General features: G+C 39.1%; 1 protein-coding gene and 1 long non-coding RNA gene across 12 annotated transcripts; both read left to right on the top strand.

The window, feature by feature from the left end:
* The first annotated feature begins 436 nt into the window (after positions 1 to 436).
* LOC106416880 lies at positions 437 to 2,055 on the top strand. The gene is made up of 4 exons (XM_013857764.2): positions 437 to 686; positions 740 to 1,479; positions 1,544 to 1,666; positions 1,768 to 2,055. Exons 1-4 carry the CDS (start codon positions 437 to 439, stop codon positions 2,053 to 2,055), a joined length of 1,401 nt encoding a protein of 466 aa, XP_013713218.2.
* Positions 2,056 to 17,460: 15,405 nt separating this feature from the next.
* Positions 17,461 to 25,122, top strand: LOC106416788. 11 transcript variants are annotated; one of them, XR_007328399.1, is made up of 10 exons: positions 17,461 to 18,815; positions 18,897 to 18,962; positions 19,543 to 19,656; positions 22,070 to 22,583; positions 22,736 to 22,875; positions 23,185 to 23,423; positions 23,901 to 24,137; positions 24,226 to 24,386; positions 24,472 to 24,620; positions 24,727 to 25,122. It is a non-coding gene; the product is annotated as an uncharacterized LOC106416788 (long non-coding RNA). The 11 variants fall into 11 exon arrangements; XR_007328405.1 differs by having other exon boundaries at positions 18,353 to 18,815; positions 22,736 to 22,754; XR_007328406.1 differs by lacking the exon at positions 22,736 to 22,875 and having other exon boundaries at positions 18,354 to 18,815; positions 23,197 to 23,423.
* Positions 25,123 to 26,978: the final 1,856 nt, after the last annotated feature.

Genomic DNA, 26,978 nt, shown 5'->3' with positions numbered 1-26,978 from the left:
GAGAGTTGTGAAAGATTAGGTAAGAAATGGTCGTTTTTCAATTGGAGCTTTTCTTGAGACTCGTGTCAGACAGGAAAATGCTGCAGTGGTATTTGAGGCAGTGGCTCCTGGGGTTGAAACAAATTATTCGGATACAGAAGGTGGTCGTATTTGGGTGGTGTGGGATCCAGTGGTTTCAGTGGTGGTTTATAGTAAATCAGATCAGATGGTGGTGTGTGGAGTCTTTGAACCAGAGACAAATGTGTCGTATACGGCAATATTTGTCTATGGATACAATACATAGATCCAAAGAAGACGTTTATGGGAGGAGTTGGTCATGGTTGCAGGAATGCGTGTGGCGCAGGAGGTGCCTCTACTAGTTTTGGGAGATTTTAATCAGATCAGATCAGCCTCAGAACATTTTTCTAATGTGTCTTATCCGCTTCCGGTGAGTGCGATGGGGGAATTTCAGGAGTGCTTATTAGACAGTGGTTTGGATGATTTAGAAACACGAGGAGTATTTTTCTTTTGGTGTAATGGAAGGCCAGAAGATCCAATACTAAGGAAATTAGATAAAGCTTTCGGCAATGACGAGTGGAAAAGGTTCCCAGAGGTTGTAGCAATGTTTGAGGCGCCAGGAGATTCAGATCATGCTTCGTGTGTAGTTGATTTTGACATCGTTCCTGAAGTTAGGAAACGAGCTTCAAGTATTTTTCATTCCTATCTACTCATCCAAGGTTCTTGGGTTATATACAAGCAGCATGGAGTGAGAGTATCCTTACGGGTTCTAAGATGTTTTCTCTAAAGCAGAGACTGAAAGCGGCGAAGAAGGCTTGCAGAGAAATAAACAGAGTGGGGTTTGCGAATATTCAGCAAAAGGCAAAAGAGGCTATGTTGAGTCTCAAAAGTATCCAGGAGAGTTTGCTGACAGCACCTACATATTCTTTATTCCGAGAAGAGTTTGTGGCAAGAAAGAAATGGAATTTCTTTGAGGCGGCTCAAAATATTTTCTTCAGCAGGAAATCTAGAGTCAGATGGCTGAAAGATGGAGATGCTAATACCAAGTTCTACTATAACTCGGTGATAGCTCATCAAGCGAGAAGCGCGATTAGGTATCTGGTTGATGCGCAGGGAGTGAAAATCACTAACAAAGCTCAGATTAAAGACATGGTGATGTCTTTTTTTCAGAATTTGCTTGGTGCGGTTAATGGAGAAGTAGTTCCGTTGTCTGTGGAAGAGCTAAGAGGGATGACTACTTTTCGCTGCTCAGAAGGTATTAGGGAGGCTTTGATTGCGATTCCCTCTGAGGAAGAGATAAAAGGTATCTTTTTCTTTATGCCGAAGAGTAAAGCTCCAGGGCCTGATAGTTTTCCTATGGAGTTTTTTTGGGAAGCTTGGAGCATAGTGGGAAGTGATGTGGTTCAGGCAGTGAAGGAGTTTTTTCAAAGTGGCAGGATGTTGAAAGGGTTCAATGAGACAGCCATATCGCTCATCCCGAAGGTTGTTTGGGGGGTATAAGCTAAACTTGTTTAGACCGATCTCTCTCTGCTCTACTATCTATAAGGTAATAGCCAGGGCAATGAAGAAAAAGCTTCAGCTAGTGGTGGAAGATATAGTGCAGAGGAATCAGGTAGGGTTTATCCAGAAGAGGCTTCTATGTGAAAATGTGTTACTAGCCTCTGAGTTGGTAACAGACTTTCATAAAGAGGGAGAAACTCGGAGAGGGTGTTTGAAAATTGACCTCTCGAAGGCTTGCACTGGGAGTTTGTGTTTATTGGATGGGTCAAGGAATGTATTACTACTCCAACATACTCGGTGATTGTAAATGGCAAGATGAATGGCCACTTTCAAGGAAGGAAAGAGTTGAGGCAAGGAGATCCTATTTCGTCACTCTTGTTTGTAATGGCAATGGATGTGCTCTCAAAGATGTTAGATAAAGGAGCGATGAATCAGGTGTTTAAGCCGTATCCATCATGTGAAGCCCCTCTCATCACCCATCTTAGCTTTACTGATGATGTATTGATCTTCTTCGACGGTTCCAAGGAGTCTCTTACTGGCATCATGAGTATACTCTAGGATTTCAAAACAGTGTCGGGTTTGAAGATTAATAAAGAAAAGACCGAGCTGCTGTTAGATGGAGGATGCACAGTCAGATGTCAGGAGCTGGCAGCGAGAATGGGAATTAAGCAAGGGTCTCTACCTATAAGATACTTGGGAGTCCCGCTGTCTTCAAAGAAAATGAAGAAAAGTGACTTTCAACCGCTGCTGGATAAAATACTCTTGCGATTCAACTCATGGACGGTTTGACACCTATCTTTCGCAGGTCGTTTCCAACTCATCCAAGCAGTAATTTACTCAACCATTTATTTTTGGGCATCAATTTTTATCATCCCAAAAGAATGTATAAAGTTGTTGGAACAAATGTGCAATGCCTTTCTATGGAGAGGAGCCCCCCACAACAGCCAGAAGAGTTAAGGTATCATGGCTTTCAGTTTGTACCCGAAGGAAGAGGGAGGCTTGGGTCTTAGAAGATTGAAGGAATGGAACCAAGTTCTCGGTTTGAAACTGATATGGCTGATTTTTGCGGCTGGAGGTTCGTTGTGGGTTTCATGGGTTAGAAGACATTTAATTGGAGATCAGAATTTTTGGGAGATACAGCCTCAGAGGTCAAACAGTTGGATTTGGAAGAGCTTGTGCAACCTGAGATATATGGCTCACCCTATGATAATATGCGAAGTCGGCAATGGTAACACAGCTCGATTCTGGCACGACAACTAGACTTCACACGGTCCTTTGATTGCTCCAACGGGTCCTAGAGGGCCAGGAGTTACTGGTCTCCATGTAGAAGCGGTGGTAGCAGAAGCATTTAGAGAGGGTGATTGGTGGTTGAGCAGGAGCAGAAGCAGGAATAGACTCATTACCATGATTCGTGAGAGTCTTCCAGATGCAACTCCTATTCTTGCTTCTGAAGTGGACGATGCTTACTTGTGGAAACCGGGAAACAGAGCTGCATCAAGCTCCTTCTCTACTACGCATACTTGGGAGGCTCTACACCCGCAAGGGAAACCAGTTTTCTGGCATAGACAGGTTTGGTTTCAAGGACGGATTCCGAAACATGCCTTTATAACATGGGTCATAGCTCGGAACAGATTGGGGACAAGAGATAGAATGATGAGTTAAGGTTTGCAGGTGCCATCAAATTGCATTCTATGTAACTCGACAGATGAGACGAGACAGCATCTTTTCTTTGACTGCGTTTATGGCTCAGAGGTATGGGCGTTTTTCCTGCTCCAGACTTAACATTAACCCCCTTGTTCTGTTTGAAGATGAGCTAAGATGGTTAAGGAATCCTGCCCCTGATGAGTTTGTGAAGTTGATCGTAAAGATCGTGTAAGATCGTGTACCAAGCCGCTCTGTATAGCATTTGGAAAGAGAGGAACGCTCGGATCCATAATCAGATTTCTCGCCCAGCTCAGGCTGTGATTCTAGAAATGAAGCAGATAATTCAAGTGAGACTTGATCCGCTGTCAAGATCCAACAAGTCTAGAAGGACAGACACCACTTTGCTGAGAACTTGGTTCAGTTTTTTCTAGCAGCAGGTTGAATGAAGGGAGTTGAAGAAAATAAGCGTTGAAGGTGTGAGAAGATGAAAGAGGTAAACTTTTTTGGAGTAAACTCGTCAGTTTTTGTATATAGCTAAAACTTATGATTTTTTTTTCTCCGAGTGTGGGCACCTTTTGGTGTAAAGTTGTAATTTCTTCTCCAGTTTAAAAGAAATAAAAAAAGTTTTAGTTTAAAAAAAAAAAAAAAAAAAGCCTACCTTTTGTAACTTTGCTATGCCTGAGTGTTTTCTTTTTAAACTTTTTTGCAACACTTTTGAACCATCAAGCTTCAATAGCAGAATGGGATCCAAGTTAATTCTTAGCAAAAAAAAAAAAGAATCATTGCTTGCAATGAAAGTTTACTAGAAATAGTTATACTATACCATTGCTTATAGTTGTAGTAATAGTTTTGAATAAACCGTCGCTGCGTCTAGTGTACTATTAACATTTTAACTTAGGATTTGGTAATATAGTAACTGGTTTGTAGTAGATGAAACCCCCCTCATCATGATATTTAATCTCTTTAACATGTTCTTTAATTTCGATATCAACAAGATGATCAGATCATCAGATGATCAGATCATCTCTCTCTTCTTATCCAATACTCTTTTAGCATTGTCTTGTTATGTTAGACAAAGGAAAGTTGGAAAACGTCTCAGCTGATTGTTTACTATCACTCTATCAGCTATATTACAGTCTCAGGATATAAGCTTGATAAATCTTAGTGTTCCCACTGTTGAGGAAGTTGCAAGGATGATCATCTTAATTTCAAGGATTCTGCTTTTGAGGAAGTCCCAAAAGTGTATGTGATTCAGACCACTGATATATGTTTAGTGTTGTTATGTCCTTTTAGAAACTTGTTGATTTTGTTCTTGTAATGTTTTTAGCTAAAAAGTATTTTACTCATTAGTTGTAATTGCAGTGACAAGAAGGCTGAGGAGAAAAACAGTGACTCCAACTCCAAGGTAAGTAAGTACATACGAACATGTTATAGAGGAGAGGACCCTCCGGTTGATGAGTTACTATCATTCAGCACCAAGCAGAAATATTCAAGAGATGAAACCAAGAGACAGAGAACACAAGAAATAGCTGTTGACGCCAGTCTCTCAACATGGTTAACCACATCGCCGACCAGTGGATGCAGCAGCATCTCTATGGGTGCTGAAACCGCAATGTCAGACAGTCAGAGATGTAGAAATACACATCAAACTACTCAAAAAGGGTTTAAAGCTACGATGAAAGACCTATATAGGGAGTGTTAACTACAAAGGAGATAAAACAGTTTTCAGCAACGAGTTCTCCAAGGAATTCGCCAAGAAGAAGCCCTGAATCGCCTATAATCGGAACATTCGATGGTTACTGGAACAATCATTCAATGGCCACCATATAAGGTACAAAGAGCTTTGTGAAGTTATCTTCCTCACTTGTGTGTTGTATTTTCTTAGTAAACAAAAATCATTGGGTGTTATTTTGTGTATGTTGTTTGATTTGATATTCATTTTATTTGTTTTATCATTTCCAAATGTGATTGAAACTTTGGAGTTGAATTTTGTTATATCTTCGTTAGAAATCTTTAATTTTTATCACAACTTTTTTGCTCAAAATAGAACAAATAACGCCAAAGCAATATGGCTCAAAAGACCACTGCTTCAGTAACGGACCAGTGTGTTTCGCCAAGAACAGATTGATCCGAACAACGATCATCGGATGCCGACCCATCAAACTTTTGAGAAAGGGTATAGATGAACGATTACCCAGAACGTGAAAAACAGTTTCCAACATATATAATTAATGTAAAGCAAAAAAAAAATATTTTGTATCATTTTAGTCGTTGTTCTAAGTTTATGCACACGGATTAAGAAAACATGTGATTTTGTATATTTCCATAACAAAAACACAATTAACTATACACCTAACCATATTTCAACCAATAGAAAAATAAAGTGCAGAATCATTTTAATAAATTTTGCATTGAAACTCTAAAACGACATTTATTTTGAAACGAAATTTTTTCCCTACAACAACAATTAAATCGAAACGGAGGGAGTATATAATTAATTTAAGCTTGCTTGATACAATATTCTAAAATTAAAATGTCACGAGACAACATGTGCACTGTCATTAGAGTACACTAGAGATCCTAACCGCGCTACGCGCGGTTTATATATTTTCAAAATCTATTATTTTATGTATATGTGAAAGTTGCATTTTATATTATATTTAATTTAAAATTTTAGTATACCTAATATGTTTTTTTTTGCTTTTTTTCGATGTGGCTTAAATCATCTTAATTGAAAAAGTATAAATGATATCATAAATAAATGAACAGAAAGTAAATATTTCTCCAATAGTACACTTAAATTATTATTATAGATTATGTCATTAATGTGAAATAGACTTTTGAATTCCAGAATAGATCTCAAACCATTTTTAATATATTTTATGGTGTAATATAAAATTTAGTAAATCAAATTTTATATTTTAACATAATATGAATTAGAAGTATATAAAATATAATACTGAATTTTATTAACACAGTATTTGAATCATCTTTTTTACATTTCTTTGGTTTTTTATTTATTATTTTGAAATGTTAACTCATGAGTTGTTAATTTGTTATACCAGTATCATCGTCTTTCATATAATTTGACTATTTGTTAGGACAAAAACAATGATTATTTGATTAATTGTTGTTTCTTCTTTTAAAGGTATATTAACTTCTTCTTTTTTGAACAAAAAGGTATAGTAACTACTTCTGGATATTTTCTGTTTTTTTTTCTTGACGTCGGAATATTTTCTGTTTATTAAAATGAAAATGTTGTTTTAATTGTTATGTGATCATTTCTAATGTTCTGGTCGCATGTAATACTCATTTTTCGTGTTTATTTTGGTTTAAATTTTCATTTTTTTTTATCTTTGCTAGTGTTTTGTTATATTTAATCTAATTGATAATATAGTTTGACCGATGTTAAGCTAAAGGGAGCCATGATCGTTTAAGGTGATTAATTTGTTTGTCCCAAGTTGCTAATTACAACCAAACAACAAAAGAATCGGATTAGAAAATAAGATAGCAAGCTAAAGATCAATCAAAACATCATGGGAATAATTAAATTAGCCATATACCATTTCCTCGGAGTGTATTGCTCTCTTACGACTCCTTTTTTGCATGGTTCTAGTTTTGAAAATTAATATGATCCGTAAGAGCTAAAATATTCCAATTCTTAGTCTCGCCCTCATTTTCTCCTCTGGTAGTGGCACACCTTAAAATTCGTCTGGTGGTTAACTGGAGCTGACGTCGGCTGGACCGTCTCCCTCCTGATCTATCTCTCTCTTCTATGTTCAAATGCGGCTGGTGAAAGTATACCCAAACATTCTCCTCCAGCCGGTGGATCCCGCCGTGCAATGGTGTTCTTGTTGTTTCTCACTCAAGCGAATTCCTCTTTACTTTTCGAGATTTGTGTTCATTCTCCATCGAAGGCTCCATAGGGCCTAATCAACCAACAATTTCAACTAAAAACGCATTTCTTACCAACTTTCTTAAGTTGTAAAGCCATTGTTTATTTCTTTGTAAGCAATGTTTTTCTCTTTTGAGAGTTTTGGTTTTCTCCTTATACGATTTTTAGCCTTTTGATTAAAAACAAAACTCTTGATAGGACAAAACATATATTTGTACACGAATGAATATTGGTAATGGCAATTACAATAGAACAGCTTTCAAACTTTTGTCTTTGATCGTCATAACATAGTTGTACTGGGAGATTTCCTATCTCTAGCGTGTTCATAATACATACAAAGAATTAAGATAACTACAGAACCTGACAGGTTTCTTTTTGTTTCATTAACTCCTGATATCTATTTTTAACATCATCAATCATCACTGCTTTTTGCCAGGGCACATCCAGTAGTCCTCTCAGCATTAAGTAAGGCAGCTTATTTTGATTAAGTTATACAATTTAAAACAATCTTATCTTCTTGAACCTTCCCAAACTATGCAAAAACAAAGCAGCTGATCAGTGACTTCATCAATTTTACATATCACTATATGAAGTTAGAGAGCAAGCAACTGAACTTACAAAGAACATAAAATACCTCTGATCGTGCAAGCTTAAGCTCAGCTTCTAATGGAGCAAGGATGGCTTCAATTGGAGGCATGAAATCATCGTTTTGTACAGGATGGCTTTTTGGTGGCTTCCGCAGAATACTCGGCAACCATTGTCCATTGATGCTTTTTTCTCCTCATTGATTTTCTTGATTTCTAGATTCTGCAACACGTTTACTAAGTGTTATTTAGCATAAAAATTAGGTGTAACATTATCCAGCAAAGGAAGGATTCATCAAGCAATAATCTGTTTTACAGATTAGATTCGGTCGAGATACTGTAAGCTCACTTGCAACCAAGAAACAGAACGTAGTAATAAACGGTCATGTCTACAAATGTTTGACAGTGTATGACATAAAAGTCAAAGACAAACATGATAAACGAAATGTACAAATGTTCAATTAACAAAAACTTAAGAACTTGAATTGTGGTGAAAGGAAGAGATAAACACACTTATGGAATTGAGTGGAGGATGTTCATTGTACGAAGCTGTTGGATAAACACTTCATGATTGTTTTGGTGAATGAATCATATTCCTACTTCTTAGTCTCACAGCCAGGTTGGGGTCAAAAACGGTTACGACGAAGTTAACATTCAAAACGTCCGAAGAAGAAAATGAGAACTTTCTTCGACAAATACTTTTTCGAAATAGATTCTTTCTTACGAAAAGCTTTGCGGAGGAAACACGAGACATCAGACAAGAGCTCGAAAAAGGTCGCTACGCAACGACCGAACGCGTGTTCCGCTCGGTCGCTACGTAGCGACCGAGCTCGAGCCAAGTCCGGTCGCTACGTAGCGACCGAGATCGAGCCAAGCCTGGTCGCTACGTAGCGACCGAGCGTCCGAGCTCGAGCCAAGCTCGGTCGCTACGTAGCGACCGAGCGTCCGTTCCGCTCGATCGCTAAGTAGCGACCGAGTTCGAGCCAAGCTCGGTCGCTGCGTAGCGACCGAGCGTCCGTTCCGCTCGGTCGCTATGTAGCGACCGAGCTCGAGCCAAGCCAGGTCGCTGCGTAGTGACCGAGCGTCCGTTCCGCTCGGTCGCTACGTAGCAACCGAGCTCTTCCAAAACGTCGATACGACATTAGTCCATGCATTCTCGTCTACCCTTCGAAGCTATCTCCCGAAGACCGTAGCGAACCCATTTCATGTTTTCCACCATTCTAAGTTATCGATCAAACTTTACGGTAAAAACCGCGGAAAGTTCGTTCTTTATCGAAAGAAGCCGTAATAAACGCTTCGAGTCACAAGACGGCCCAAAGGGACCTAAGACATGACTCGAGGCCCAACTTACGATTTCTTAACCAGCAGCCCGTACACCGCATGACGGTTTACGCTTTGTTCGCAAGGAAAGATAAATGTCAAGTTTCCGCGGATAAATACGAAATTTTGAAGATAATTACGAAGATCGAAAAAAATGGAATATCTCCATTTTTATGCTATGACGGCTTAAGGGCAGAAGAGGAATAGCGTAAACCGACCTAGGAGCCAGTATATAAGGAGTCCTAGGCGAGAGGCATGGGAGAGAGACTTTTTTCGGAGCAAACTTAGCACTTAGAGCGATTTAGGCATATTTCCGTTTTTGTTATTTCGAGCTGCGACTCAATTAGGTTTAGCCATCTTAGGGTTGCTAGAACTAGGAATCTCGCCAACAGCTCTCGAGCCCAGACTTATACCTTGTTGTAACGCTCAAACACGGATTCGGAATAAGATCTATTTTGCTCTCTTTTTACGATTTTTGTACTTTGTTGTTGATATCTCGTGTTCTGATTGCTTAGCGTGTGGTGTTAACAGATCTCCGGGACCTCTGGGAAATTAGATTTTTCCTAGTTTCCAAATTTAAACGGAAATCGACAGTGAGAATTTCGGTTCCCACAGTTTGGCGCTAGAAGGAGGGGACTCTACGGATCAATCTAACCCGCAAAAACCACTCAACGATCAGGAACGATATGCAAGACTCGACGTGCGTGAACATCATCTCGTTCAAGGGGGGAGCAACGGTCGATTGAGCCAAACCTCGAAACGATTTCCTTGTTATCGAGCTGACGATCCGAGATGTCGACGTCGCTAGGGTGCTAATCGACACCGGAAGTTCGGCCGAAATCATCTTCAAGGATACTCTCGGGAAAATGGGGAACGATCAATCCAAAATCGTAAAATACCGTAGCCCACTACTGGGACTTTCGGGAGAAACAACCATGGCCTACGGGTCGATTAATCTCGCAGTCAAAGCTGAAACCATGACAAGAGTCACAGAGTTTCTAGTCGTTGACCGTCCCGCATCTTACAACGTTATCATGGGAACGCCATGGTTGAACACCATGCGTGCCATCCCATCAACGTACCATCTTTGCCTCAAGTTCCCAACCCCTAACGGAGTCGAGGTAATATGGGGAAACCCAAGAGTATCACAGGTGTGTTACGCCGCAGAACAAAAACCAAAAATTCCAGACCTCGAGACCACTTCTAGAAAAGTGGAGAAAAAGATCTCCAACAAGGATTCGCGAAGTCAAGATTCAGCGGAACTCTTCTGGTAGTCTCGTAACATCACGGCCCTAGAGGAAAAATGCGAACCAACTTGCAAACATGTGGTCACAGTTTGTCTCGACGAAGCATTTCCTGAACGATGCGTCGAGATTGGAGCCAATCTCCGCGAGTCTTTGAGGACAGAGCTCATAACCTGTCTAAAAAAGAACCTCAATACTTTCGCATGGGCCACGGAAGTTATGCCAGGGATCGACATTAACATAACGTGTCACGAATTAAATATCGATCTGACCTTCAAACCCGTCAAACAAAAAAGGAGGAAGCTAGGACCCAAACGGGCTGAAGCGGTAAACTACGAGGTCGAAAAATTGCTTAAATTCGAGTCAATAACGGAAGTGAGGTATCCAGACTGGCTCGCTAACCCTGTAGTAGTCAAAAAGAAAAACGGGAAATGGCGAGTTTACGTGGATTTTACCGACCAAAACAAGGCCTGTCCAAAAGATAGTTTCCCTCTGCCACACATCGATCGATTAGTAGAAGCAACGGCGGGTAACGAACTTCTGTCTTTCATGGAAGCCTTCTCAGGTTACAATCAAATTATGATGAACCCTGACGATCACGAGAAGACTGCGTTCATTACCGATCGCGGAACCTATTGCTACAGGGTAATGCCCACCGGCCTCAAAAACGCTGGCGCAACTTACCAACGACTCGTGAACCGTATGTTCTTCAAACAACTCGGTAAAACGATGGAGGTTTATATCGACGACATGCTCGTCAAATCCCTCCAAGCAAAGGATCACGTATCACATCTCAAGGAATGTTTCGCGCAGTTAAATTCCCATAACATGAAACTCAACCCGACAAAATGCAGGTTTGCCGTGGCATCAGGGAAATTTCTCAGCTACCTAGTCACATTCCGCGTCATCGAAGCTATTCCAAAACAGATCAACGCACTAATCGAGATGGCTTCACCGAAGAATAAGCGGGAAGTCCAAAGGCTGGCCGGTTGGGTCGCAGCACTTCTACGATGTCTTACGGGAAAATAAAAATTAGAATGGTCGGAAGAATGCGAAAACGCTTTCCAACAGCTGAAGCGGTATTTAGCTTCCCCTCCAGTCCTCACAAAACCCGTGGAGGGGGAACCTTTGTTCTTGTACATCGTTGTGTCAGCAACAGCTGTGAGCGGCGTCCTGATCAGGGAAGAACGCGGTAAACATAAACTTATTTTCTATATAAGCAAAACCTTGTTGGATACCGAATCTAGGTACCTGCTAATGGAAAAATTAGTATGCGCGGTCGTAACATCGGCCCGAAAACTAAGACCATAATTCCAATCCAACACGATCGTCATCCTCACGACTTTTCCCCTACGGATGATTCTGCATAGCCCGATTCAGTCGGGCTGATTGGCCAAATGGGCGGTCGAATTGAGCGAGTATGATATCGAGTACCGACCGAGAACAAGCGCAAAATCACAAGTGCTTGCAGACTTCTTGGTCGAACTACCGACAGGGACCATAACCAACGAGGAACCAAATTCCACCTGGCTCCTCCACGTCGACGGATCCTCATCCAATCAGGGATCAGGCATCGTAATTCGCCTCACATCTCCGACGAGCGAGATCTTAGAGCAATCATTTAGGCTGGAATTTCACGCCTCAAACAACGAGGCCGAATACGAAGCACTCATCGCAGGGCTGCGTTTGGCTCACGGCTTGAAGATACGAAACATCCACGCTTACTGCGACTCCCAGTTAGTGGCATGTCAGTTCAGCGGAGAGTATGAAGCCAGGGATGAACAGATGGACGCGTACCTCAACTGGTCCAAAATCTAGCTCAAAAATTTGACTGTTTTGCCCTTACGCGAATTCCCCGTTTTGAAAACGTCCAGGCAGATGCTCTCGCGGCCTTAGCATCAAGTTCTGACCCAGGACTTAAAAGAATAATTCCGGTCAAGTTCATCAAACTTCCGAGCATCGGACCACCAATCGTCGTCAACCTCATAGAAGGTCAATCGGAGCAATCTGATTACGGATGTGATACCCCATGGCTGCAGACAATTCAAGACTACATTATGAACGGACACCTGCCCACCGAGAAATGGGCAGCCCGCAAAGTCCGAACACAGGCCGCACGCTACGTTACAGTGTACGGCGAAATTTGCAAATGGAGATTCTCCGGACCACTCATGATGTGCCTAGAAGGGGAAAAAGCAAGAAAAGTGATGGAGGAAGTACATTCTGGGTCCTGCGGCAACCATTCCGGTGGAAGATCACTGACATTGAAAATCAAACGCCATGGATACTACTGGCCGACGATGATCGGAGATTGCAAGAAGTTCGCACGAAAATGCGAAAAATGCCAGAGGCATGCTCCAACCATCCGACAACCAGCCGAAGTTCTCTCCTCCATCACATCGCCCTATCCCTTTATGCGCTGGACCATGGATATCGTCGGACCCCTTCATAATTCAAAGCAAAAGCGTTTCCTTTTAGTCCTCACCGATTTCTTTTCAAAATGGGTAGAGGCAGATTCGTACGCGAGTATAAAAGATGTCCAAGTCGAAAGTTTCGTATGGATAAACATCATCTGTAGGCATGGAGTTCCTTACGAGATTGTAACTGATAACGGATCTCAGTTTATCTCCACCCGGTTCGAGGCGTTCTGCGAAAAATAGAAGATACGACTTAACAAGTCGACGCCCAGGTATCCGCAGTATAACGAAAACCATTCTCGACGGACTGAAGAAACGCTTAGAGGCCAAAAAACGCAGGAGGGCCGACGAACTCGAGGGAGTCCTCTGGTCCCACCGTACCACCCCGAGGCGAGCAACGGGAGAAACCCCGTTCGCTTTGGTGTACGGAACGGAATGCATGACTCCCGCAGAAGTAGAGTTCTCCGGTGTTCGAAGAAGATTACTTCCCGAACTAGAGGAGCTCAATAACGTCATGCTCCTAGATGATCTCGATCTCAATAACGAGCGCCGAGATAGAGCGCTCATCTGAATCCAAAATTACCAACACGCAGCCGCAAAGTACTATAATTCCAACGTACGGAATCGCAGATTTAATCAAGGAGATTTGGTCCTTCGCAAAGTTTTCCAAAACACCGCTGAACGAAACGCGGGAAAACTTGGAGCAAACTGGGAAGGACCCTATAAAATCAAAAAAGTCGTCCGACCGGGCTCCTACGAAATAGCCAACATGCAAGGCATAAAAATTCCAAGGACCTGGAACACGATGCATCTCAAAAAATACTATCACTAAAAAAACAACTCGCAATGACCGAACTACGAGACGGCTTGATCTCCATAAGGAGTACGTAGGCAGTTTGTCGAAAGGCAAATTCAGCTGTCCCCCCTCATTAAAAAGGGGGGGGGGAGTGGATACGTATACTCGTATACTCTCAAATTTGAAAACATCCGACCACGCCTTCGATGTTTCCGACATATCTTAACCAAGCAAATTATTCTTTATCCGCAAAACATTTTTGATATTCGGAAATGAATCAGCCGTTAGGGAGAAGCAGCCTTTGGCATCACAAGACGTCGCAAGAGATGCCTCGAGAGTTACTTCTTCCGAATGACGAAAACGGACACTCCGTAAAAAAAATGATGAACATTTTAACACATATTTTGCGTAATAACTCCAAACGACGGCATCTGCCGCCAAGTCTGGTGCTGATCACATCGAACTCTCGAACGTCCTAAACATACATAGCCATCTCACGAAGATGACTCTCGTACATCCGACACAAGGATAATAGCGCTATAAAAGAAACCCGAAATTTTGGTCCAGCACTTCCGGTTGGCTTAAAAATTGTCTCCGGAGAGATGCTCGATTCATATCTAACAAGTCATGTAAGCCGAGAACCTATCGCGGACTTTAAATCAGTACGAGTCAGGTTAAAATCGCGACAGATAAATCGATAGCCGGCTAGTCACCGCATAAAATCTTAAAACCGAAAGTAAACCTAGGTCTTGCCCTAAACCCAGCGCACAAGTCGCTAACATCACAAGGCATGATATCCAAAAGATACGAGATCACAAAAACATGCCTCTATGTTTATATTCGACATCTTCAGATATCCCGCGAAGTCTATATCTCGCAGAAAAACTCTCGAAACAGATCTCGAACAAAATATTTCACATCGAAGAAGGATATGAGACGACAACTCATCACCCTCCTTCCACGCCATACGTAAACTTATGAAAAATGCAACTCGGTCAACTTGTCATAAAAAGAAAGCCGCAGAGCGGCAGGGATTCAAAGCCACATACGGCAAGTCCCGAAATATGAAATAAGGCCATTTAAGACCGAAACATCAAACATAAAAAAAATCTCTCGCAAGATATCTAACCAAAGTCATCCTCAGAACTCACGCTCCCTCTTCACCCGTCGCATCGTCCAAGCCTGGAGCCGCATCACCTCCGCTTTCTCCGAGCACCAGATCTTTCCCCTCTGGGCCTTCTGAACACGTTAGAAGAAAGCATGCGGATTTCAGGTCAGCTAGGATGATATCGAAATCTCCTTCCACGACTGCCAAATCTCCCTTGCAGCCGGACAGTCGGGCCTCTTCGGCCTCTAAGGACGGAGGAGTCTCACTCTGCAACGACTGAACCACGGCCGCCCCGCCCTCAATCGTCGCCAAGGCTAAATCCATGTTTTGGATGCACTCGAGGGAGCCCAGAAAGGCAGAGATCTTCGCCAAGCGAGCCTGAAACTCAGAACGAAGAGCGTCTGTGGCCTCTCGGATCCCGCGGCTCGCTAATCCTGCATCGCCCTCGATCTGACGCTGAAGCCGACGCACCTCCAAAGATTTCACCTTCCTGGCTTTCTTCTCCTTAAGCAGTGAACTCGCCGTCTTCCCGAGTTCCCTCTCGAGCTCCCCTATTGCGACCTCGAGTTTCGACACTTTCACGGAGTGAGAATCCTTGACAGCCGTCTGCATGGCCTCGGATTCAGACCATCTACCCTGCAGATCCAACAACTCCCCGGCAAGACGACTGGTCTCAGAACCGTACTCGCTGATCATCTCATCGATCAACGACATGAACTGCGAAACGAGAAGAAAGTTAGGGATTTTTTGTCCCTTAGAAAAATATATAACAATCAAGAGATTAAGTGAGCGACAAACCTTTCTGCGAAGGCCCGACGCTATGCTCGAACCTCCTTGCTGTAAAGATTCCCCGTCACCGCCCTTGGTAAACTTCCTCTTCCAGCCCTTAGGCTGAGCAACCGGAGCAACACTAGGAGCGCGCAGCGCTAGAACGATCTCTTTCCTTGCCGGAGGAGGAGGCATAGAGTCAGCAGCCCTCTCCTTATCCTCGACGAGAATCGGAGTCGTGGACGATCCGGCAGGTAGAGCCGAAGCATCCGGAATGCCCGAGCCTGCATGAGTTCCCGCTTCTCGCGGAGTAACGACATCGGTCCCGTGACCTGGAGCAATGGCCAGTGCAGAATAGGATGGGAACTCGGCGCCAGCTCGAACATGTTCCTTCTCGGCTTGGCGACGAACTAGTCTCTCTTGAAAGGAGAGATGGTCAGCAACGCAAGCTGGCGCTTTGACCGGAGAAGTTGGAATCGGAGCCGGAGAGGTAGCCTCGCCCATCTCAACATCGGAACTTCTCTTGTCACCGTGGGAAGAAGACATGTTGAAGGCAAAAGATTTGGAGCTAGAGAGGTTTTGGAGGTTTGAAGAAGGGAAGGTGTGAAGCAAATGAATGACAAGAGCTCACTACTTATAGAAGTATGGGCTCGGAATTTTATATTTTTAATATATACTTTCTCAAGAATTTTCTTCCGCGGAGTTTAAAGTAAACTTCGTCCAATACGCCTAACTTTGCCAAAATCGTCAAACCGCGCGCTAGAGTCTCGACTCTAACGAGCTGGGGGGCTAACTGTTGGGGTCAAAAACGGTTACGACGAAGTTAACATTCAAAACGTCCGAAGAAGAAAATGAGAACTTTCTTCGACAAATACTTTTTCGAAATAGATTCTTTCTTACAAAAAGCTTTGCGGAGGAAACACGAGACATCAGACAAGAGTTCCAAAAAGGTCGCTACGCAACGACCGAACGCGTGTTCCGCTCGGTCGCTACGTAGCAACCGAGCTCTTCCGAAACATCAATACGACATTAGTCCATGCATTTTCGTCTACCCTTCGATGCTATCTCCCGAAGACCGTAGCGAACCCATTTCATGTTTCCCGCCATTCTAAGTCATCGATCAAACTTTACGGTAAAAACCGCGGAAAGTTCGTTCCTTATCGAAAGAAGCCGTAATAAACGCTTTGAGTCACAAGACGGCCCAAAGGGACCTAAGACATGACTCGAGGCCTAACTTACGATTTCTTAACCAACAGCCCGCAAGCCGCATGACGGTTTACGCTTGGTTTGCAAGGAAAGATAAATGTCAAGTTTCCGCGGATAAATATAAAATTTTGAAGATAATTACGAAGATCGAAAAAAATAGAATATCTCCATTTTTATGCTATGACGGCTTAAGGGCAGAAGAGGAATAGCGTAAACCGACCTAGGAGCCAGTATATAAGTTGTCCTAGGCGAGAGGCATGGGAGAGAGACTTTTTTCGGAGCAAACTTAGCACTTAGAGCGATTTAGGCATATTTCCGTTTTTGTTATTTCGAGCTGCGACTCAATTAGGTTTAGCCGTCTTAGGGTTGCTAGAACTAGGAATCTCGCCGACAGCTCTCGAGCCCAGGCTTATACCTTGTTGTAACACTCAAACACAGATTCGGAATAAGATCTATTTTGCTCTCTTTTTACGATTTTTGTACTTTGTAGTTGATATCTCGTGTTCTGATTGCTTAGCGTGTGGTATTAACAGATCTCTGGGACCTCTGATTGCTTAGCGTGTGGTATTAACAGATCTCCGGGACCTCTGGGAAATTAGAATTTTTCTAGTTTCCTAATTTAAACGGAAATCGACAGTGCGAATTTTGGTTCCCACAAACCATCATTAAGCACCAAAGCAGTTGATAATTATGGGATGGTTTAGTTCTTCTTCCCAGTCTGAAATGTCATAATCAGAAGTCAGTGAAGAAACATCTTATTGTGGGAACATTCAAAATATGCCGACTTACGCTATAGATTCTTCTTTGTCTACCAAAACCTTCAAAAGAGTAAGCCGAGGCTGCAGGTAGGCGATCAACTTTTAGAGGTACGTTAGTTTTGATTTGGAGGCGTGAAGAGTTGATTTCGGAGGATTAAAGAGGTAGGCCCAGGCTGTCCATTCACCACTTCATGTGTGGTCAACAATATCTACAACATTTTTTAACAAAGAGTATAAGTTTAACGTAAAACAGTCATAATTGAAAAGGAGATGAACAATAGAACTCAAAGATGATATAAATGAATATTATAAATGAATAGACAGCTAACCATATAACTCACCTTTGAAATCCGCATGTGGATGGAGCCGTAACCGGTCTGCGTCAATAGGAAAGCGACAATCTTCAATGGGAGACAGAATAAAGTCGTATGTGAAAGAAACAGTTAGACTATGTTCTGCAACCCGACAGACCTCTTTGCTTTTGGAACCGGTTGTAAATCTTTCCTGGTTTGGGATGCAAGTATCATTTAACACGACTTGATTAACTCTCCTAGGAGTCGAAAATTTTGGGTTAAAGACACAAACCTGTTCGTCCATGATGACCATTTCCAGTCCACTAAAGTTCCATACTTTTTCTGTATTTTTCGGGTGAGATGTGAAATACAAAGCGAGAGGAGATTTCCCGGTTGAATAGGTGACTATCGGTTGGGTTTCGCCATGGCTTGCGCTTATTGAGAGGAGCTTTTCGGGTTTTGATTTGTAGCAAGCTAAAAAGAATGAGGTTATAAAGAATGAAAAAGAGAGGGAAACGAAAGGAAATCATTAAGAGGGAATTAAAACGAACGGTTGATTGCAATTGCATAGGAGGATGTGTAACGAAGATTGGAAGAAGGTGAAAGAAGAAGATTGATTCGATGACGATTCTAACTTGGGCCGTATATGAGGCGTGAAGAGTTGATTTCGGAGGATTTAAGAGCCCAAACGCAGGAGGCCCGTTTTTAAACAAAATTGGCTAAGTAGAGATGACGTGGCATATTTAAGTCTCCCTGATTGGATGATTTTTTTAAGGACGTGGACACTATATCCCATTTTACTTATTCTTTGATGTTTGATAATATAAAAATATTTCAATAGAAAGCTGATCAACAAACAATTATTTTATGAATCTAAAATGTAAGCCTATAAACAAATTACGAATATAGCCCATCAACAAATGTTTTCTTCTCTAACAAACCCCAAATGACTAAGAAGAAAGTAATCGTGTATGTGATGGAGAGGTTTCACCATTTTTTCCTATAATAATGTAAAATTCATTTGTTGCTCAAAAAGAAGTAATCTAAAATTCATTTAAATCTCAAACTCAGAGAGGCCAAGAACTGAAAATGGCTCAGGGAAGATTATGCAACAGAGACGGCTTGATCTTGACGGCAATGGTGTTAACGGAGTTTTCTAACGTAGGAGTAAACACTTTGGTCAAATCAGTGACTTCCAAAGGAGTTACCCATGTGCGGTTCTCGTCTACTCCTACGGTTTTGGATCTCTTCTTCTTCTTCCTCCTCTTGTCTTCTTCTCCTTCAGGTTTTCTTCATTCTTAATTATGACTCTGTTTCCATGATTCTGATAAGACCATGCTCTTATATAACTTGATCGTCTCTACAGATCAAGATCTCTTCCTCCGCTGACTTCTTTAATTCTTTACAAAATGGGACTTCTTGGTCTAATAGTGTAAGTTCATTTATTTGGTAACCATACGTTAGCATTCAAATCCAAACATCTTCCTAGGTTTCAGATCAGTTATTGGTTGTGTTCTTGAATTGCATATAACAGACCAATGGATAACGGATTTATATCACACACCTGAGTTTTTAATAGTTTATAAAAGAGTACTGATTCAAATAATTATCATTAGTCAATTTTCAAAGAAAATATTTTTAAACAAAGTTTTTGGGTGATATACTTGATTAGTTGTTCCCTTTAATATACCTTCCAATTTACTCCATCCATTTCAGTGTAATGTATGTTTTGGAGTTTTCAGACGTATTAAGAAAATATGTAAATTCTTGATTATAAATGTATTATTTTCTATGATTAGTTATTTTTTACAATTTTTAACCAATCAAAATTCAGTAAACGCAATTGATGTTTTCGAAATTCACAATTTACCATTATTACATGCATTGAAAATATAAAATATGTATCTTTAGAAACAATTTTTTTTTCTAAAACACTGATCATTTTGAAACGGAGTGAGTAAGTAATTATTCTTCCTTTTATTTGGTGAATTTGTTTTTGAAAAAATAAACAGAAGTGCAGCCCAAATTGCAGGGTACAAAGGGATAAAATACAGCTCGCCTACTTTATCTTAAGCCATAAGTAATGTCAATCCTGCATTTACCTTCATATTCGCCGTAATATTCCGGTAATTTATTTTCCAAAGAGATATTTAATAGTTGAATTCACTTTACTTTTTACTTTTTAGAAAAAAGGGTAAATGAATAAATCTCTATGGTTTAGGCCTCACTCTAACTAACTTACTGATCTACAAGATTTGTTTAGCTTTCAAAATGAACTAGAATTGAACCCGCACTTCCGTAAAGATATATATTTGTTTAAAAAATATAATCTTTAAAATATAAATTATTTTTTTATGTACACAAATATTTTTTTGAAAATTTATATATATTAAAATTTATTTTTATGAAATTGTACTAATCATATATTCACCATTTATTTTATTTATTTAAAACGTAATATCATATTAATAATCTACTTTTAAACATTAGTTTTATATGAATTATTACAAATTTGTATTTTTTATTTAAAAGGTTTCTATTCTTGAAATATTTTATGTGACTAAATTAAATTAGCTAATATTATATTTTGAAAATATATTGTATTTAATGTATTATATTTTTGTTTTTCTTTACTATAAAATGTGGCCTAGATTAAATATTTTAAAAAAAAATTGTTTATATAAATGTATTTGGCTTTTACAGAAATTATTTTTTATTTAACACAGGAAATCTTGTTGTTTAAATTTATATTGTTTTCTGTTAGAAAAATATCATCTATGAATAAATTTAGGATATTTTGTTAAATTTTTAGTTAGTGGTCTATTATAAACCATTTTATGGTAGATAAAAATTAGAATCCTAAATTAATAGATTAGATTAGATTTTACATTATGTAAGAATGGAAAATGTGTAATTATTATATATAAGAAATAAGAATGGAAAATGGGTACCTCGTGGAAAACAAACATTTTACCTAAGTCCACACACAAGACGGATAAGATTATTAGATGATAAAAATAAAATATTATGTATATTCGCTACGAGGCATAATTAATTTGAAATTGGACTATAGACCAATTCTTGTTTAATAACATTCACATAATCTTTGTATAGTAGAACAGGGAAAATAAAGGATATAAAGTACCCTTTGGTGTTTACTAACTCGTATTTACTGGCAGGGGCGGATCCAGAAAATAATTTAATGTGTGGCACACTATATATTTACAAAATCTTATCAGAATATATATATATATATATATATATATATATATATATATTTATTTATTTATTTATTAAAACTTTAATTATATATTAATAAACTGAATTACTCTAAAAATTATAATTTTGTAAAGAATATTTTTTTTAAAAAAATCACTTTAAAAAACTTGAGTCAATTAATAAGATAAACAGATTTTTATGTAAAATTCTTTTTATCGGTTATTTGAATATATATTAAAAATAAAATTGATAAAATAAAACTTGAATAAAAATATACCTTTTTGAAGGAAGAAAAATAAATATTTTCTATTAGATAGCAAAAAAAACAAAGAAGAAAAGGAAACTTAATTTATAAAAATGTGACTAAATATAATAAAGTAAACAAAAATTTGAAGAGAAAATGCTCAGGTAAACTCGAACATGGATTGCATGTGGCACCTTTCAGCCGTCTAACCATTAGAGCTGACACCATCTATTTGTATGCTCATTTGTAATAGAGATTTAATATGTGGCACGTGCCACACCCCTTCCAAGGGTGGATCCGCCCCTGTTTACTGGTGTAGAATGGAGAAACTGTCGATCAGAAAAGAGAGTAGTCTAGCCAAAGTGTTGGGGACACTATTATCTATAGTAGGTGCACTTGTGGTTACTCTGTACCATGGTCCAATGCTTAGAGCATGTACATCAAAGGTACATGAGGGGTTTATGGGATAAGTTCACACGTTTGCCAAGAAAAAAAAAAATTAAAATAACTCCTCTTTCATGAACCTGGTTCTCCTGAACTCTCTGCGGTGAACTTTTCTGTGGTGAGTTCATCACTGTTTTGTGGGCCCCACGACACGTGGTGGTCCACAATTGGTCTGATTCTTTTTTTTTAAATCAAACAGAAAAAAAAGTTTTTAATAATAATGTAAGAGAATTTAGCTTAGGTTACTTAGGTTCCAAGTTAGTCTTAGATCTAGGTTTTAAACTGAAAGCAATGACACAGTCAATTTAACGAGTTCCCGGCCCTCGGCACGGTACGTCTCGTGGGAGAACTTCTGCTCCCAAACTTCACTAGATCAAAGAGACTCTAGAAACACCAAAGTAGTGTTCTAGATAGTTTGTTACACAAGTATCAAATACTCTTCACAAGAGAATACAACAAAGTCCTTAGATCAACTAAACTTAGGCCTAAGCTATAGATCTTGTATTGTTGTCTCCTTCCCCTTGCACTTCACCTTGATCTGAATACTTGTTGCTGTCTGCTATGTAACAACCTTCTTGTATTGTACGGCTTAACCTAATCAACATACTCACGTTATGTTTATATGTGACTAGGTGTTTCAGATGGAGTAGGCCTGCGTGTTCTTGGCCCAAGTCATATCAGCATTGCTTCTGGCCCATCTGTCTTGCTGAAGCCCAAGCTAAGTTCACAAATCTCCACCAGCTTGGTTAAGGCCCGATCCTGGCCCACCTCGATGAACCCTCGTGCCGACAGCCTCACGCCTTGGTCTCTTTTGTCTTTTTGCGAAAGAAAGACATCAGTCTCTACTCTCTCTCTCTCGCCGTCTCTCTTCTCGCGAACCTCCACCAGAGAAATGGTCTTGGCTCAGATTTCCGAGAGATCTCGATCAGCTCCGTTGTACCGACGTCCCTCTGCTCCTCTGTTATATCCAGGTACATCTGATCTCCATTTTAGCTTTGAGATTAGGGTCTTCTGTAAAGAAAGTCGAGAGCTTTCTTGGGAATTTCACTGATCCTTTACTTCCTTGTGTCTTGCATGTCTTCTCCGACATGATTCTGGCTCTTACTCGAGCTCCACTGTCACGCTCCACCTCTTCTGTGAACCGAGGTATGAACTGACAAGTCCTCATCCCTCTGTGTGTTTTTGTTGTTCCTGGAACGAGACTTGGATCTCCCATGTCGACTCTGAGATCTACCTTTGTATGTCTTTCCATTGCCCTTTCCGGACCTTTGTTCTGATCTGCCTCTGTCTACAAGCAGACCTTCTCCACCTGACCTGGTGAACTTACCACTCTCGATCAACTCTCTTTCTTTAGACTTTGCAGCACCAGTATCCTCAGCTAGGTTCAGTGTGTCTCTCCCATACTTGAGAGTCTCCTTGAGTTGATCATATTTAGCAGGTAGAGAACTTAACAGTAAAATAGCTTGAACTTCCTCTGATACTTGAACTTGCAGATTGTTTAAGTCTGCTACAAGTTTTAGGAAGTCATCAACATTCTCATCAATAGATTTTGAGTCAACCATCTTGAAAGTGTAGAACCTGAGCTGTAGATAAATCCTGTTGGGTAGGGAAGTCTCTGTGTAGAGATTGTTCAGTGTACTCCACATTGCAGCAGCAGTCTCACAATGTTGAATTTTCCTTAGTACCTTATTCCCAACATTCAGCACAATCAGGTCTTTGGCCTTTTTTGATTTCTCAAATTTTGCAGGGTCTATCGCAGGTGCAGGGTCAACAATTCCAGCCAATCCCTTTCCCGAGTCCTTCATGGCAGACTCAGGTTCATCCTTTGCGTCTGATCCCTCCTTTAGAAGCTTCTCGTCAGTGAGAATGGACTTAAGCCCAAGCACTCCAAAATGAGCAAGCATCCTCACCTTCCACAGGGCGAAATCACCATCACCCTCGAACCGGTCAATATCCACACGTTCCTTCGAAGTCACCATTGAACAGGTAATGGATATGACTCTGTCTCTCTCTCCTAAGTAGCCTTAATAACCCGGAAGCTCTGATACCACTTGTAAGAGAATTTAGCTTAGGTTACTTAGGTTCCAAGTTAGTCTTAGATCTAGGTTTTAAACTGAAAGCAATGACACAGTCAATTTAACGAGTTCCCGGCCCTCGGCACGGTACGTCTCGTGGGAGAACTTCTGCTCCCAAACTTCACTAGATCAAAGAGACTCTAGAAACACCAAAGTAGTGTTCTAGATAGTTTGTTACACAAGTATCAAATACTCTTCACAAGAGAATACAACAAAGTCCTTAGATCAACTAGACTTAGGCCTAAGCTATTGATCTTGTATTGTTGTCTCCTTCCCCTTGCACTTCACCTTGATCTGAATACTTGTTGCTGTCTGCTATGTAACAACCTTCGTGTATTGTACGGCTTAACCTAATCAACATACTCACGTTATATTTATATGTGACTAGGTGTTTCAGATGGAGTGGGCCTGCGTGTTCTTGGCCCAAGTCATATCAGCATTGCTTCTGGCCCATCTGTCTTGCCGAAGCCCAAGCTATGTTCACAAATAAAAAATTGAAAACATGAACCCCAAATGGGGGTTCATTGATGTTCATGCTCTTATGTCTTTACAGTCATATTGGGTTATTGGAGGTGGCCTTCTTGCTCTTTAGAACATTCTTTACTCCTTCTCTTACCTTGTTATGGTACATACATTACATCTTCTCTGTATTTCAGAATACAAATACAATCAACAAGATATATTATATGATAACTCGAAATATTTATATATAGGCACACATAATGAGTCAATATCCATCTACTATCGTTGTAACGCTCGTACACAATGTTTGCATTGTCTGTGTGTGTGCATTCGTTAATCTTCTGGTTGAGAAGGATGACTCAAAGGCATGGATGATACGATTTGCAAAACCTTGATTAGCCTTGTAGCAACGGTAAGTTTTACATAAATATATATGTGACATAATATTTCATTGTAGATGTTTGTTAACTCACTCATGTTCTTATATTTTTTCATAGGGTATTTTGAATTCAGGATACTATATTGTACATACATGGGCAGTGATTTACAAGGGACCCGTGTATTTGTCAATGTTCAAACCATTATCTATATTGATCGCAGCCGCATCAACGACCATTTTCCTCAGCGAGTCCATCTACCTTGGAATGTATAAACATTTCTTTTGCTTCTCTTTTTCTTAATTTGGTTATGTTTTTAATCTTATTATGCTAATCTCATCTCTCAGTTTGCTTGGTTTATGTTTGGCTATATAGTTTGATAGGAGGAATATTGATATCAGTAGGATTTTGCATGGTGTTGTGGGGGAAGGCCAAGGAAGCCAAAGTGGACATATTAGGAACCATTGAGTCGTCTCCTTCACATGAGGCTCCTCTCTTGGGAAATTAAAAGATACCAACTGTGTTTTCTTTATTCTTCTGCTATATCTCTCTATTATATATTTTTGATCTATAATGTTCTTAGTTTGATTATTTATGTAATAAGAAGACCATGACTTCAATATCTGTCTCTCATAAATTCGATTATGCTTGGTTAATGTACAACCGAAAAAGTAAATCTTTATAACTCCAACAAATTGTATCCTGGTCTTTGTTTGTATTGTGTTAAAGACATTTTTCTGTGTAGTTGCTTAAAGATCTTTATAACTTTAACTAGAGTAACTCGATTCTTCTATTGTTCGTCATCTTGGTTTTAAATACGTGTTTATATGCTTTGTTCTTTTCAAAAAGTTCTGTTTGTTTTATTTCTTCTGTTGTGCTAGCTATTAGTCGAGTGGAGAAAACAAAATCTAAACATGGAATTAACTTGTCATTGATTACGAAATCTCACCAGTTTTTTTAAATCTAATCATGTTATTATGACTTGTTATTATCTAAATATAATCATGTTATGACAAAGTACATTTACCCCGTTATAATAACCTGTCCGAATATAACTTTAAAATAACTTTTCATATAACTTGGAACTAAGTTGTCATAAGGATTTTTAAAGTTAAAACCCTTCAACTAAGTTTGTTTTGGGTAAAAACTCCCAAACTAAGTATTTAACGAAAAAACCTCCAAACTAACTTTATTTAATGAATTAAACCCTAACAGGTCATAATTACCGTTACTACCGGTAAATCTTTAGTTTAGGGGTTTCTTCATTAAGTAAACATAGTTGAGGAGTTTTACCTTTAAAAATTGAAAAAAAATCAAAAAATTTATAATATTATCTGAAAAATTAGTAACTGAAATTTTCAAAATTAACACTTTTAATTTTTTTTGTAAATATATAAGTTTGATATGTTTTGAACATCAACATCATATATGTATAAATTTAAAATTTTAAAACCCAGAAAATATTGTAAAAAATTATCTAGAGATTTACCTGTAGTAAAATTACTAAAATGTTAAAAATGTAAAAGAAAGAAAAAATATAATAAAAATTATATCTTATCTAGTAAAAATGTAATAAAGATTTACATGTAATAAAATTACTAAAAGGTTAAAAATGTAAGAAACAAGAAAATATAATAGAAATTATATCTTTTCTAATAAAACTGTAATAATAAATCTTTAGATAATTTTTATTATATTTTCTGAGTTTTTACATTTTTAATTATACATATATAATGTTGATTTTAAAAACACATCAAACTCATATATTTACAAAAAAAATTAAAAGCGTTAATTTTGAAAATTTAAGTTACTAATTTTTAGATAATATAATAAAATTTTGATTTTTTTTTTTTTTTAAAGGTAAAACCCCTCAACTATGTTTACTTAATGTAGAAACCCTCAAACTAAAAATTTACCGGTAGTAATGGTAATTATGACCTGTTAGGATTTAATTCATTAAATAAAGTTAGTTTCGGAGTTTTTTCGCTAAATATTTAGTTTAAAGGTTTTTACTCAAAACAAACTTAGTTGAGGGGTTTTCGCGTTAAAAGTCCTTGTCATAATAACTTGTTTCAAAATATCACCAGTTTTATCTATAAGAGCTACATGATTGATTTTTATTTTTTTTGACACATTTTTTTTTTGAAACACTAACTACATTAATGATTTTTTTTTGTCAACTACATAAATGATTAGATCACGATATTTGATGGTTAATGAATAAATATTATATATTTATTTAAGCATATGGACCATTGTACAACCGATCCAAAAAGTATCTTACTGACCAACAGTACATTTACCCCGTCCGATCCAAAAATGATTAGATGTTTGTTAACCGACTCTTGTTCTTACACACGTGCTTAATAGGCCTGAGACGGATCGGATATCCAGACAATTTTAAGGTATCCGGATCCGAATCCTTATCCGGCGGATCCATAATTTTATTATCCTTATCCGGATCCAGAGTTCTCGGATATTCGCGTGTCGGATATCCTTCTAAAAATTGTAATATCCGGCGGATATCCGGATTTGGATCCGGATTTAGATCCTTAAAATAAATAAAATAATAATATATATAAAATATTAAAAATAATTTAAAAATAAAAAAAATATATAATGTTTTT

This window comes from Brassica napus, chromosome C9 (genome assembly GCF_020379485.1).
Source record: "Brassica napus cultivar Da-Ae chromosome C9, Da-Ae, whole genome shotgun sequence".
Lineage (NCBI taxonomy): Eukaryota > Viridiplantae > Streptophyta > Magnoliopsida > Brassicales > Brassicaceae > Brassica > Brassica napus.
Note: the sequence above shows the minus strand (reverse complement) of the source record. Positions and strands in the feature narration are given on the sequence as shown.

Excerpts from the sequence above, each read along its gene's own strand:
- LOC106416880 (XM_013857764.2), top strand. The coding sequence starts at position 437 with ATGGGGGAATTTCAGGAGTGCTTATTAGACAGTGGTTTGGATGATTTA. Across the intron at positions 1,480-1,543 it reads CCATATCGCTCATCCCGAAG|GTAATAGCCAGGGCAATGAA; the intron begins GTTGTTTGGGGG and ends ACTATCTATAAG. Across the intron at positions 1,667-1,767 it reads TGTTACTAGCCTCTGAGTTG|GAATGTATTACTACTCCAAC; the intron begins GTAACAGACTTT and ends GGATGGGTCAAG.